This window comes from Phyllostomus hastatus, unplaced genomic scaffold, assembly GCF_019186645.2.
Source record: "Phyllostomus hastatus isolate PE091 unplaced genomic scaffold, TTU_PhHast_1.1 phas_contig_495, whole genome shotgun sequence".
Classification (NCBI taxonomy): Eukaryota; Metazoa; Chordata; class Mammalia; order Chiroptera; family Phyllostomidae; genus Phyllostomus; species Phyllostomus hastatus.
Genome location: NW_025333895.1, coordinates 5,798,376 through 5,812,888, shown reverse-complemented (window position 1 = coordinate 5,812,888; position 14,513 = coordinate 5,798,376). Strand labels below are relative to the sequence as shown.

General features: G+C 63.4%; 1 protein-coding gene across 1 annotated transcript in view; it reads right to left on the bottom strand.

Annotated features, from left to right (window-relative positions):
- NCS1 (neuronal calcium sensor 1) overlaps positions 1-14,513 on the bottom strand; it is a 45,203-nt gene that overhangs the window by 16,180 nt on the left and 14,510 nt on the right. Inside the window, exon 2 of the mRNA XM_045846418.1 lies at positions 5,994-6,018. Coding sequence (XP_045702374.1) covers positions 5,994-6,018 — 25 coding nt within the window. The remainder of the gene's footprint in view (positions 1-5,993; positions 6,019-14,513) is intronic.

Genomic DNA, 14,513 nt, shown 5'->3' with positions numbered 1-14,513 from the left:
GCAGGCAGTGCCGCCTCCAGAACCAGGGTCACCGACAGCTCTCGCCCTGGTGACCGCAGCCTCAGGCCGGCACCAGGCTACGCCGTGGCGCGTGGTCCCTTGTGCAGCTGCCTCCTCAGCCCCGGGCCGTGGGGGTCGGCGATCCTGCGCCCTGGGTGAAGGCACCGAGGCACGGCCGGCGGGAAGGGACGGCCCCCCCGTGTCCCCCCCCTCACAGCCTTCTTTCCAGCTGCGCGTTCAGGGCTAGGGTCTGCACACCTGGGTCAGGCCGCAGAGCTGGGAGAGAGAGCGATTTGGGGACCAGATCTGATCCAGGACCCGGGGCCTCCAGGCCAGGAGGGGCTCCTGGGAAGGAGGAGGGGACCAGTCTGGCCCCAGGCCTGGACGAGCCATTTGGGGGGCACCTTCTCCTGTCCCCACACGGCTCCGGATGCCAGGCTAGGGGCCGTTTCTCCCACGCTCCCCACCCCCAGCTCCTCATCTCCCCAAGACAGATGTGTGCTACTGAGTGGTTCTAGAAGATCATTTGAAACAATAAAGAGAAAACAAAAAGCTCCCAGAGGCGTCCCCTGTCTTTCCTGGGAAGGGGAGCTTCCCACCAGCGCTGCGCGCAGCTGTGGCGGGGCGGGGGGGTCCCTAGAGCGTCAGCGGGTGTGGGCAGGCGCAGGGAGGCGGCCCCCAGGAAGGAGTCTTCAGGGGGTGCCTTCTGGGTATCCCTGCAGAGGCTGTCACTGTCACTGTGGGGCCCCAGGCCCCTCCAGTGACATTAGTAGGGGCCCCAGGAAGCCCACCCCCATGGGAAATGCCCATTAGGGGTGACCCCAGCCTCTTCTTGCCGACCGTTCCCATGTTCCACACCCAGCCGCACTTTCTAGAACTGGCCATGCGGCGGCCAGCCCCCAGACCTTTGTGCCTGCAGAACACACCTGCTCCTCGGGCTCATCCACTCAGCCACCATGTCCCAGCTTAGATGTCGCTTCCTCCAGGAAGGCATCCCAGACTGCCCAGGGGCCACGTGGCTCCTCCACTCCCACGCCCCTGGCACGTGCCCAGCAGAGGACACACACCGCACCTCCAGGCCACATCCCCCGCCTGAACTGGAGATCTCTGACTCGGCGTTGCCCCGACGCCGGGGTGGGGGCTGGCACACAACAGCGGCTTAGCGAGCATCCAGGGAGACAGGCCAACGGGATGGTCGGATGAGTGAACGGACGGATGAACACACACATGGCCAGTCAGAGAACTCGAGGGCCTGGGGGCGCTGCGTCTTCTTCCTGAGCCCCGGGGTCCCCAGCCAGAACGAGACCTCCCTGAGGGTGGTCTGACAACCATGGATGGGCTCCCCACTCCCTGGACGGAGTGGGAGCTGGGGGCCCAGAGAGGGAGACGGGCTGGCCCAAGGTCACAGAGCAAGCTTTCGCAGCGGAAACAGGGCGCAGACCCCGGGCTCCTGCCTCCCGGGCTCACATGCCGCCTGCCCCTCTGGGAGCCGGGCTGCACCACCCCGGCACCAATACACAGGTGAAGGGCCTGTCACCCCGACATTGCACAGCCCCACTCACTGCTCCCCATCAGAAGTGGGGACACCCTGCCTCGCCGGAGCAGGCAGGGGGTGGTCTGAGCTATTCCAGACACCCCAGTGCCCCTGGAGCCCCACCACGCCCTGCAAGCCGTCACAGCTCTGAGGCCAGCTTCCCGTGCCCTCGAGGTCCGGTCTGGGGTGCGGCCCATCCCCCATCTGCTGGCTGAGTCAGGACACCCCCACCGGGCACTCACCCCGCTGTGGGCACGGAGGGAGTTGCTGCCTCAGAATGAAGTCCACGCCCAGAAATTTCCTCCCGGGCCGGGCCCAGGCCTCAGGTTCTGACAGGCCCTGGCCTCCTCCCTCTGCCCCCGCCGGCCCCGCCCTCCCTCCCTCAGACCCGGGGAACCCCCTCCCCTGCCCGGGCGCCCAGGAGGCTCCGGCCTGTGCTCCCATCCTGGTCCTGTCCCTTCTCGTGTCCCTCAGCCCCCGCTGCCCCCAGCGCCCAGCATTGGCCTGGCACATAGTAGGTGCTCAGTAAAGATGTACCGAACAAACGAACCAACAAACGAAAGGATGAATGAATGCACCAATGAACGACAGTGAGTGAATGAATGAATGAATGAACACTCGCCGTGACACACGGGTCTAATTGCAGCTCCATGTCTCATTCTCCGAGACCCCGAGGAAGCCCCAGAGCTGCCGGGGTCCCGCTTCCCCAAAGGCCCGGCCGGCTAGGAGCTTCCAGAACTCGCCACCCTGCCCCCACGAACGCTGCTCTCTGGGACCCAGCTCTCGCTGAGCCCGCCCCACCCCGCCCTGCACGCCCATCGCCCTCCGCACCGAGGGTCCCGCCTGGCAGCAGCTGCTCCCCGAGGCATGAGCCGTGCAAACTGAATAGACAGGCGAGCGAATCGGAAGCCGAACCCCAGCTGCAAGCAGCCAGACGCAGCTGGGCCAGCAGCACCGCGGCCTTGGGACTGCTGTATCGTCTTTTCAAACGACTCCCTTCCCCCGGCAGTGCCCCCAGAGCTCCCTGGGGCCTTCTTGGTGGAGGAGGGTCCCACACACACCCCAGAGGATCATGCTGCCTCCTTTCTCCTCTCCCCACCCCCACCCCCACCCCCTGCCTTTGCCTTTGTGGGGCTTCCCAGAGCAAGCGCCCGCCCACCTGAGGCCCCACAGCCTGTGCTGTGGCAGGGGACCGAATTGGACCCCCCCCCCACACACACAGAGCTGAGCTGTATGCCCTGGGCCAGTGTCTCTGCCCCCCTGAGCCTCAGTTTCTTCATCTGTAAAATGGGGCTGCCCCTAGACTTTCCTGGCGGCATTGGTCTAAGTGTTAGCACAGGGCCTCGCCCACACAGGGGGTGCCCGTGGATGAGGAGAGGCTGCGCCTCACACGGGCTGGGGCCGCGGGGGCCGGTCCCCATGGACAGCCGGTCCAGCTCAGGCAGCTGCAGGACGCCTCCTGCCCCACTGCTATTTCCGTGACAGTCCTGCAGGGTTATTGGGTTACTCCAAAAGCAATAATTGCATTACAGAAAAATTGGACACGAGAAAACTTCAGAGAAAAAAACTACCCATCGGCCACAACACCACAGCCCCAGCACACCCACAGCCTCGGGCCGGTTCCCTGCCATCCTTCCCCCCTGCGACCTCGCCACGGCATGGTGTTACGGGTACTATTTGTGCCCTGTGGGTTCCGCCGGGATCCTGTCCTCTTTGTTCCCCAGGCGATGACGATGTTCAGGGTCACCTTTAAGGACCTGGGACCTGCCCCAATCAGCCCCCACGCGGTTCCTGATCTCCCAGTGGGATGACTCGGGCCCCGGGTGGGAACTGTCACGCTCGAGAGCAAGGTGGGTGGGGGCCCAGGCTGGCCTCAGACCCGACACCGGCCCCCCTTCTCCAAGCCTGCAGCCTCCACCCCCCCCCCCCCGAATGCAGACACCCTCGCCAGCAGCCCACAGCTGGAGCCGCCGGGAGGCGGCTGCGTGACACCCAGCGGGCGCCGGTCCAGGTGGCACGCCGCCATGACCTGGCCCGAGCTCTCCTGGGGGACCTGGGACCCGACCGGCACGGAGCCTGAGCTCTCGTCCCAGCTCTGCGCCTGCTTCCTGCGTGGTCCTGAGACCAAGTCACAGAATCCCGTGACTCTCCTTTTAACGGCCACTGAAAGTCGGCACCACACAGGACGGTCCCGTCTCTCGGCGGGGAAACGGGCCCCGGGTGGTCAGGGCAGACCGCTCCGAGGAGGGGGGACACGGGAGTGGAGATCCAAGGTCTGGGGACCCAGGGCGCCGCAGAGGGGAGAGCCAGGCTGAGGCTCTGCGGTGGGAACGGGCTCAGCCTGGTGGGGGTACCGGTGAGCGGGGGAGGGGCGCAGCCGCAGAACTAGGGAGCCCTGAGGGCCGCTGTCGAGCCCATGAAGGGGCACTGGCTGGGGCCTCACGAGCCAGGGTCCAGCAGTCGGGAGGCAGGGGCTGCTCCATCTGTCTCCTGTGCAAAGGACGAGGGGCCAGTGGGCTGCGTGGATCCGGCCCTGGACCCCACGGGCTCGTGGGACAGTCCCGGTGAACCTGTGAGGTTTAGGCCAAAGGAGGGATGACGAAAGGGCCCATTGTGCAGGCTAGTGGCAATTGTCCTGGCCATCTGGGTCGCTGCAGGAGGCTGATCCAGAGCGCTGTGCTCCGTGATCCATTACCCATGTCTGCCCGGGCACAGGGGAGGACAGTGGTGGTCTGAGCTTCGTTGCTCAGCCACCCCTGGTCCAGCGTCCCCCAGGGGATGCGGCCTTTCTGGAACACAACAGCGAGGTGGGAGGTGGGCTGACCGGGGTGGGGGGCCAGAGGAAGGCACTGGTCCAGCTCCCTCCTCGCCTCCAAGGCACCACCAAAATGAGCCAAAGGACACCTATTTGAGGTCCATGGAACTTTCTGGCAAATAAAAGATCATTTCTTTTGGTAAGTTCTTTAGAGAGAGCTCCCCTAGGACAGGACTGGGTGTCACAGGCCTAGGGTCCCAGCTTTACTGCGGGGGCCTCAGCAACTGCTCCCAACGGGCCCACCTCCGCGACCTCCCTGCTGGTCCCCAGACACACCAGGCCTGTTCCCACCGCTGGGCCCCTGGGCCTCGGTTTCCCCATCTGCATAATGAGGGGGGACCTCAGTCTCAGAGCTGCCCCCCGGGTCACACTGACGATGACACCAGTGTGGTTACCGCTGCTGTTTTAACCAGAGCGACAGAGAGAGGGCTGGTGGGCTCCGTTCTGCACACCTCACGTCAGTGGACTCACCCACTCCTCACGACACTCCCTTACAGCTTGCCTGCCATCACCCCACTTTCCAGGTGGAGAGACTGAGGCGCTGAGAAGTTTGGTAACTTGTCCACGGTCACTCCGCCAGGATGCGGGAAGGCGGGACTCCAGCCCAGCACCCCAACTCTGGGGCCCACCTGGCTGCTTCGCCTCCTCCTGCCTGTCCAGGGGGAGGCCCAGGGGAGAACACGGGGCTCAGGTGAGCCCCCCACCTCCGGGGACTCAGAGGCCTCGCCTACGGTCACCTCGCCTCCACCTGCCGTGGAGGGGCATGTCTCTGGGCCTCTGTTCCCCTTCCGAAGCGAGGACAGAAGACCACTGGCGATGGCCGTCATCTCTCAGGCACTGCATTGTGACCTGTGTGGGAAAGGTCTCCCCAACACGCCATCATTCCTGTCGTACTGGACCCTCCGCAGCCCCTCGGCCGGGAAAGGCGAAGCCGGGCTCTAGAGCTCATTCGCGGACCACCGAACTGTCCCAGGAGGTCTGCGAGCTCAGCGAGGTCAGCTCCTTGCTCCTCTCACCGTGCGCCCAGCTCAGGCTCGCCCGGGCTGCTCCGCCTCCCACAGTGACAGCTGACACGCCGCTCTCCTGGCCCGGCCCAGCCCGGGCAGGCATCACTAATCCATCACAGACCTCGTTCATCCCTCACGGCTCGACTCTGCATCTGCGCCAGGACCTACAGCCTCAGTGACACGGCGGTCGCCTGCCATCCTCGACCCGGTCTAACTGACCACGTTACAGAGGGGACAGCTGAAGCCCAGAAAGGGGGAGAGACTTCTCGAGGCCACAGGACGATGCAGTGACAAAGCCGGACTTGGGACCCTATGTCCTTATTTGTTACTGGTCCAAATCTCCCCCCCGCCCTTTGGTGAGCAGAGCCTGAATTAACCGTCAGGGCCTGGTGATCCTTACAGAGGTCACGCAGGCAAGGAGGCAGCAACACCTGCCCCCCACCCACCCCCCGAGCTGAGGTCGATCTATACCAGCCCGTCCTCGGAGCAGAGGCTGCCGGGACTGGTGGGTGGGTGAGCCATTCTCAGAGACCGCCCTCCCCATGCCCCTGTCCTGGGCCTCGGGGCCGCTGTCCCCCCAGCACAAAGCCCACAGCCCCGACCCGCACAGCACTGTGGGGGGAGAGCAGCTACTCACCACTGCTGGACTTCTTTCTCCGTAACTGCAAGAGAAAACAGAAAAGTGGCCTTTTAGTTCGGGGAGGTGTCCCAGGGGAGGGGCAGACACGGGGGGGGGGCCTCCTTCCTGCCCCCCCACCCCCACCCCCGCCCCCCAGCCTGCCTGTCTGCCTGTGTTGGGACACCAGGTGGCTCTGGACAGTCCCAGTCAGGACCTCTGTGTCCGGACACCCACAGGGGACAGCGCTGGCCCATCCCCTCCCGATGCCCACTGTGCTGCCGGCAGGACTGCCCAGCACAGCCGCCTGCACGCAGGGCTGGCTTCCCCTGCCCGCCTGCGGTGGGCAGGCGGCACTGCTGTGCCTTGGGGTGGGCGTTTAATACACATTCTTCCCATCTCTCAGCCCGGGCACAGCACAGGCAGGCGAGGTGCTGGGGTCCCCAGGCACACGGTGGCCCAGCCTGCCCATGGGGGGCCAGCAGAAAGGCTGAGCCCCTCCCCGGCCCCACAGCGCCCAGCAACCCCCCCACCTCGGCCCATCTCTCAGGCCCTCGCAGTGGCCAGTTCCAAGCTCTCTCACAAGCAAGACGAGAACTGAGACATGAGCCAAAAGCTGGAACAAGCCAAATAAAGTGGCCGAGCCTCCGGCCAGGCCCAGACAGTCACTCTTCACCGAACCAGGACATGAACAAACGCTTTTCTCTGAAAAGTACTGAAGTGGTTCGCGTTGGAACCAAACCAACGTTCTCTCTGAAGTCGCTGAAGGAGAAGGTCTAACCCCTGCCAAGGACACGCTCACTTCCTGCAGGGGTGCCCGCGGGCGGGCGCCTCCAGCTCCCGTGCCTCAGTTTCCTCGTTCGTAAAGCGGGAACAAGAGTGACAGTCCCCGCCGCAGGGGCTGTCCTGAGAATTCAGCTAAAACCGGTGTGGAAGCTCCCGGATCCCAGCATGCAGCCTGGCACTTGCACGTGCTCCGTAGAGCCTCGTGGAATGAGTGCGTGATCGAATGAACACACGAATGAACGAATCAATGAATGAATGAATGAGTGAGTGAGTGAATGAATGAGTGAGTGAATGAATGAGTGAGTGAATGAATGAGTGAGTGAATGAATGAGTGAGTGAGTGAATGAATGAGTGAGTGAGTGAATGAATGAGTGAGTGAGTGAATGAATGAGTGTGTGAGTGAATGAACGATTCAATGAATGAATGTGTGAGTGAATGAATGCGTGAGTGAATGAATGAATGCGTGAGTGAATGAATGAATGTGTGAGTGAATGAATGAATGTGAGTGAATGAACGATTCAATGAATGAATGAATGTGTGAGTGAATGAATGAATGTGAGTGAATGAATGAATGTGAGTGAATGAACGATTCAATGAATGAATGAATGTGTGAGTGAATGAATGCGTGAGTGAGTGAACGAATGCGTGAGTGAGTGAACGAATGCGTGAGTGAGTGAACGAATGCGTGAGTGAGTGGATGAATGCGTGAGTGGATGAATGCGTGAGTGGATGAATGCGTGAGTGGATGAATGTTGACTGAACAAATGACTGCATGAATGAACAAATAATGAAAGCACTAATGAGCAAATCTGCTAATGAATGAACAAATGAATGCATGATACATGCGTAAATGAATATATACATGAACAGATGGATGAATGTGTAAACAAAAGAACACATGAACAAATGAGTGAGTGAATGCGTGGGTGAGTGAATGAATGGGTGAGTGAGTGAATGAATGTTGACTGAACAAATGACTGCATGAATGAACAAATGAATGCATGAATGAACAGATGGCTGCATGAATGAACAAATGACTGCATGACTGAACAAATGACTGCATGGCTGAACAGATGGATGCATGAATGAATGTGTGAGTGAGTGAATGTATAAATGCATGAGTGCATGAATGCATGCAAGGACAAGCAAATGGGAAGGCAGGTGTTCGGTGGAGGTCAGGTGAGTGAAGAAGCCGGGAGGGGAGAGAGGCCCTGGGGGTGTCCCTGAACCGTTCGTGTCTGATTAGACTTGAGGCCCCTTTTCAAAAACGGCTTCAAGCCAGCTTTTGACGAGGGCCAAGGACCAGGCGCCCACCGCGAGCCCGGATCACCGGATCCCTGCCAGCGCGCCGGGGCCTCTGTACTTGGACGCGGTGGCCCTGACAACAGCTCTGAGGGAGGACAGCATTACTCCGTCCTGGTTCCGAATGGGGAAACTGAGGCACAAAGGGGTCAGCCCGTGAAGTGGTAGGGAGAGGGTCTGCAGTCAGCCTCCACCGGCACACTGCACTGGCGCCCCCTCCCCAGGCCCGGCCAGACACGGAGGAAGAGGCCTGCCCGCCAGCGGCCGATGACCGGAGGAGAGCGAGGCTGCGACGGGAGGTGCTGGCTGCCGGGGACAGGCAGACCTGGGGTGAAAAACCGCAACTTTCAAGAGTTTTGACTCCTGAAAAGAGAGTAGGGATTGGGGAGGGGGTCAGTGACACGGACAGAGAGGGAAGGTGTCCCTGGTCTAACGGGGCTGCGCTGGCCTGGACCCGCCGCCTGCTCCTGGCAGTGGAGGGCGGCAGGGCCGAGTGTTGAGGGGGTGAGGCTCCAGGACCGAACCTGGAGACCGAGGAGACGCATCGTGGCCCAGACAGGAGCTTCGGGGCATGGACGCTGGAGCTCAACTAGACCCCCCGGGTTCAAATCCAGCTCCACACAGCTTACGAGCTGTGTGTCCCCGGGCAAAGTGTGTCTCCTCTCTGAGCCTCAGTTTCCTCATCTGTAGAACGGGCTTACTGTGAAGAGGCAAGTGCCTGGTGCTCTTGACCTGCACAAAAATCCCGTGCGTGGGTGTGATCCCGTTTTCCCGATGCGGACACTGAGGTTCAGACGGGTCGACTAATTCGCGAGGTCGCCCGAGGTCGCCCTGCCAGGAAACGGCAGGGCCGGGACTCAGCCTCCAGAGCCCAGCACAGATGCCCAGTGAAGTGCCCCCTGCCCCTTGAGTCATCCGGTGACTTTCGGGACCTTGTGTGGCCTTGGTGTCACGTGGCGTAAAGAGTAGGAGCTGGGTGACCAGAGCTCAGGTGGCGGGGCCACAGGGGGCCAGAGGAGCCTTCCCAGAAATCTCCCAGATCACAAGTGCTCCCCGCTCCCTGAGCGGGTCCAGACCCCCTGCAGCTTCCCCCTGGGGCCCCTCAGCCTGCAGCCTCCCCAAGCCCCCAGGAAGCAGCTGGGCTGGCTGCCCCTCCCCCATCAGACCGGGTCCCAACACAGAACACAGGGCGGATGGATGGACAGCCGGCGGCCAGGCTCCAAGGGATGGAGCCTCGGGTGGGGGAGACGAGCCCGACATGATGCTTTAAGCAGCTAATTAACCTTTCGAAAACAGATGAGTCTGTCAGCTGTCCCGGCACCAAGCCAGGGCCAGCAGCTCTCCCCGGCTCCCCCACCTGGAGTCCGGGAGAGTCCCGGAAGGCGGCAGGGGGTGGGCGGAAGGCGGCAGGGGGTGGGCGGCAGGCAGCATCCTGAGGGCCTGGCCACCTGTCCCACCACCTCCAGGATCAGACAGGCCTGCGTCCACGTCCCAGCCTCCCGCTCGCCAGCTCCCATCCCAACCTGGAGCCGAACAGGGGCCCTCACTGTTCCTGCAGGTGAGGAAGTGAGTGAACCAGGGCAGCCGCCCGGGGCAGGACCCGAGGCCACGGCCAGCAGGAGGCGCTGCAGGACCTCTGCCTGGGTCAGCCTCACGCAGAGCCCGGCGTTCTCACCAGCACCCAGTCCTGCTATTCCCACAGCACCTCCCGGATTCTCCCCTGCTCTTCCCCTCCTGTCTGACGACTCCCTGGCAAGTTTCTTCCTACCCACCTGCCTGATCTAGCTTCAGTCTGAGCAATAACACCCATACAGTTACCAGTGACCTGTGCTGGTCCTAGCCTTTTCTAAACACCGTAAAGATGAACGGTTAAGAGAGGACCGGCTTTGATGGAACCCGGCCTCCCCGTCGTAAAACGCCCTGATGTGTGCCCTCGGTTTGAGCTGTCTGCGGAGCTCTCCTGCCGGAACGGTTTAACCTGGGTCTCATACGAGGACGCAAGCGCGCAAACCCTGCTGTGCCACACACACACGGGTGCCCTGGAAGGTCACATGAGGCCTGGGGGCTGTTCCGGAAAGAGACCAGCGTGGCGAGGCACCCACAGCAGCTCGCGAGGCCTGGACCAGGTCCCGGATCTGGAATTCAGACCCGCGGGAGGGGCCTGGCCGGGCTGGCGGGGGGTGCGGGGGGGGGGGGCCGGTGAGCCGCACCATGGGCGGGGGCGGTTCGACGCCCCGACGGGACGGGCTGACGATTTTCCCGGGCGAGCTCACACCAGAGAAGCTGAGTGAGAAAACGCCCCACTTCCTTGGAGATGTCCCCAGAGTCTGGAGGGGGGAGGGTCAGGACGCCCGCTGCCCCTCGCGGCAGGCGCAGAAACGCACGAGCGGGCGAGCGCATCTTTAGAAAGAGGAAGCCAAAGTGCGGGGAACGATGTTCCCCAATCAGGATCCAGTGACGTCACAGTAAACCCATCGTCAGCCAAAGGCGTGACAAGTTGCAGAATGCGTTTCGTGACCGTGTGGCCCACCGGGCCGAGGCTCGCCGCCCGGTCCAGCATCGCCCGAGGGCGTCGTGTCGGGGGTCGCCAGCCCAGGCACAGGGCGAGATTCAGAACGTGACATCGGCGTCTGCTACCGAACGTGGGTCACGCCCCCGCCGCTGTGGGAAAACCGGGAGTCACACCGTCGGAGGTTGGGGGCCGTCTGCTGGTGAAGGACACGCGGGTGCTCGCCGCGTTGTTATGGCGATGTCCCTCTTGACTTTGCACAATGAAAAGCTGGGGAGAAATGTTTGTTCTCATCGGCCCAGCCCCGGGGGACCGGGTCCTGCGCCCTGAGCAGCTCTGACCACCACAGACACTGCGAGGGATGAACAACCTAGGGTGCAATTTTTGGGGTCCCTCTGCCTGTCCTCTCTGCCCAGATAACCAGAGGGACATTCCGAGGCGCAGGCTCCCCCTCCTCCAGGCCTCATCCCCATCCCCCACCCCCGCCCACCCTGGGGCCTCCACCCACGTGTGAAATGAACAGGCACCTTTGCCCCAGGTGGGACCCCGCTCAAGGCTCAGAGGTCAGGGCTGAGGGCTGGGGGTTGGGGGCTGGGCAGGAAGATCAGCCCCCCCAGGCAACCGGCCCCCAACCCACGTCCCCTGCCCACACCCAGCCCCGAGACCCCCTAACCTCAAGCTCCTCTCACTGGTCCCACCCCAGGCCTTTGCACCTACACCCTCCCGACCCCACCACAGCCCCTCTGAAGCCCCCCACACTTGGGAATTGGTGCCTTACAAGGAGCCTGTCTCCCCACGGGCTCCACAGCAGAGGGTCAGGCAGGATACTGCCCGGGTCAAGGCAGGGAGGGGACAGTGTTGAAACACAGCCGTCCACAGGTCTGGGGTCCGGCCCAGCCGGCGCTCCGGGCCAGGGCTGGCTGCGAGGCCCACACCTCTGCGCCCTGGCTTGCTCACCTGGAAGGGGTCAGGCCGCCCCTGTATTACCGGTTGGGGGTGGGGCAGGGCGTCAAGTGCTGGGCCCAAGGTCTGGCACCCAGTAGGTCCGCACTAGAAGCACTCTCCCGGCCTCATGTTCCCAGCTGGACGCTAAGCCCCCAGAGGCCAGGGCACCCCTCCCGGCACGTCCTGGCGTCCCTCTCGGAGCCCAGCCCGTGACGCCGTGACGCCGGAGACGACGGAGAACAAGTGCTGGCCGACGCCCCCACCGTCACCGGGCCACTGGGCCGGGCTGGGAACACACCCCGTTTCTCACAACAGGGTTGCTCAGCTGGCTCTGGCCAGTTTTAAAAATAAGCCGCCTGGCCCCGGCCGGGCAGCTCCGTTGGCTGGAGCGCCGTCCTGAGACACCGAGGTTCCGGGTTCCATCCCCAGTCAGGGCGCGCAAGAATCAACTAATGAACGCGTACCTGAGTGGAAGACGAATCGATGTTTCCCTCTCTCTCTACAATCAATCAATGAATGTTCAGAAAACCAGCTTTACCAGGGCACCACGTTTCTTTGAAAAATAATTAAACTTTTAAAAATAATTCATGCAAATGAACTGCCTTTCGCTGGCACCCTCCTGCCGCCGGGCCCCAGGGGCCGAGCTCCTTAGGAGACCAGGGTTCACACTGGCCGTGGGCCGTCCGCCAGGGGGCGGCCTCGCTCCACCCGCGGCAACGACAGGCAGCTCTGGGTGGGCGCCCGGTCTCGGCCATGCGCAGGCTGGGTTACTCCAGGCAGGTCACTTAACCTCTCTGAGCCTCAGAGTCCTCGTCCGAAGGATGGGGTATAAACTCCTGCCAGGCAGAGCCCTGGAGAGGTGGACAGACAGTTCCCAGCTGGGAGTGAGGGGCTGGGCGTCCACCCCACCCTCCTCCACACTGACCTCCGAGAACCGGGGGCGCAGAGCGGGAGGGGGCCCAGCCCGCACCCCAGATGCCCACCCCCGGAGCGGCACCTCCTCCTTCCACACAGCGCTCGTCTGCCAGAAACGAACACCAGAGCCGGTCCCTGGAGCCCAGAATAAATGTTAAGCCTGAGTTTGATTTCCCTAAAGCGAAGGGCCTCTCTCCTGACTAAAGCCCAGCGCAAACACGGCGGGAGCAGGAAGCGGCGCTGGCGGCTCCCACCAAGGGGCTGGCGGCCGAGGGGGACCCAGGGCAGACTCTCCGAGCTCTTCTCGGCCTCTTAAGCCACCCAGGCCCTGTTTCCACCTCTGGGGACAAAGGCCGTATCGGGGGTCAAGTGTGCCAGGCCCCCCACCCCCAACCTCATCACAGCTACAGGTTAGCCAGGGGGACTGGGGTTCGGTTAAGACAAGAAGAGAAACCAGTGGCCATTCGGGCCTGGCCACCAGCTACCCCCTGTCACGAACTCCCTTACTCTGGACACTTTGACGGCTGACGGTCCCCCTTCCAGAAGGGCTGAGCCCCTTGGACAGCCCCTCCCCCAGCCCCAGCTTTCTTCTCTGCTCAGCCCCCAGTGCTGGGTTCCCTCAGTCTCTCCGCGTGCTTGCGGGGGACGGCACGGGCGTCCGGCAGCCCTCGGCCCCAGGCTCCTCTCCAGCCGGGCCCCTGCAGGCTCAGCCCCTGTCTGTGCCCCCTCAGACGGCCCGGCTTCCCCACACTCCACGGGGCCCAGAGGGACGCCTTCCCCAGACCAGACCTCCCCGTCCTGGGTCCCCATCCTGGGGACACCCTTCTTCCCGCCCCACCCGGCAGTCCCACCACCCTGGCTGCCAGGAAAACACGGAAACACCCCTCGGTCCAGGGCTCTGCAGTGCCCCCTCCAACCACAGCCCAGCCTCCCACCCTTCTCTCCCCCTCCCATCTGGTCCCCCCCCAGCCGCCATCCTCCCTAGTTCAGTCCCGTCCCTGTCCTCTTAGCAAGTCTCTAAGGAGTGGGGAGCTGCGGTGGGTCAGGGCACACCCTCCCCTCCGACCTGCCTGCCTGTCCCTCCATCCCAGGGCGAGTCACTGCCCCCCACCCCCGGAGGGGCATAGCACAGTGGTCTCACAGGACCTGGATTCCCAGGTCTGCCATTCCCTTGTTGCGTGACCTGTCACTTCCCCTGCCTGGGCCTCAGTTTCCCCGTCTGTGAAAAAGGAAATAGCTCACCCTTCTGCTCACCGCAGACAGGACCTGGCAGTGCTGACTGGGAGGGGCCGTGCACCAGAGGAGGGGGGAGACAGGAGAGAGAATCCAGTGTCTGTGGGCGGGGCTCCCCACCCACCGGGCCCTGCCACACCCAAGAGCTGTCCAGGCCTCCAGGTGGCACATGCTCCCCAGCCCCAAATCCCACCCCCGCAGCTGTGACAGAGCTGCCTGTCACAGCCCCTGGGGCCACACAACTCACTCCGGCAGTTTCCAGCAGGTAAGCCCCCCCCCATACTCCAGGCTTCCCACCTCAGCCGAGCTGCTTCCGGCAGTCCCCAGGTGCCCCAGCCCCGCCCTCCACAACCACCCTGCAGACGGCAAGTCCAGGACCACGAGCCCCACGGACCCTGTGCCTGGGAGCCGCCCGCGCACATGCACGCCCACGAGGGGGCGCTGTGGACGCAGCAGGGTGTGCGGAGCTCTGGGGCAGACCACCCGGGCAGGTCCCAGACGCGAGACCTCGGGGTGACCTTGGACAGCAGCCGTCAGGCTCGTCGGTGACAGGGAGCCCCCCAGCGGGCAGAGCCGCCGAGAGCAGATACAACAACGCAAACACGTGCGCGGGGCCTCGAGGCCACGGCCTCCGCCTCCGCCGCCGCTGCAGTTATTAGTCCGGGCCTCGGCCAGGGCGGGAGGGAGACAGGCGGCCGCCGCCCGCCCCACTCCTGCTTCCCATAAATGCCCAGCTGCAGGGCAGCAGGGCCCCGGGGCTGGCCTGAGCTTCCTCAGAAGGGAGGCCTGGCCACCTGCCTGGAACGGCCTAGAACTCCCGGGCACTCGGGGCTGAGCTACCCCCCAGTGCT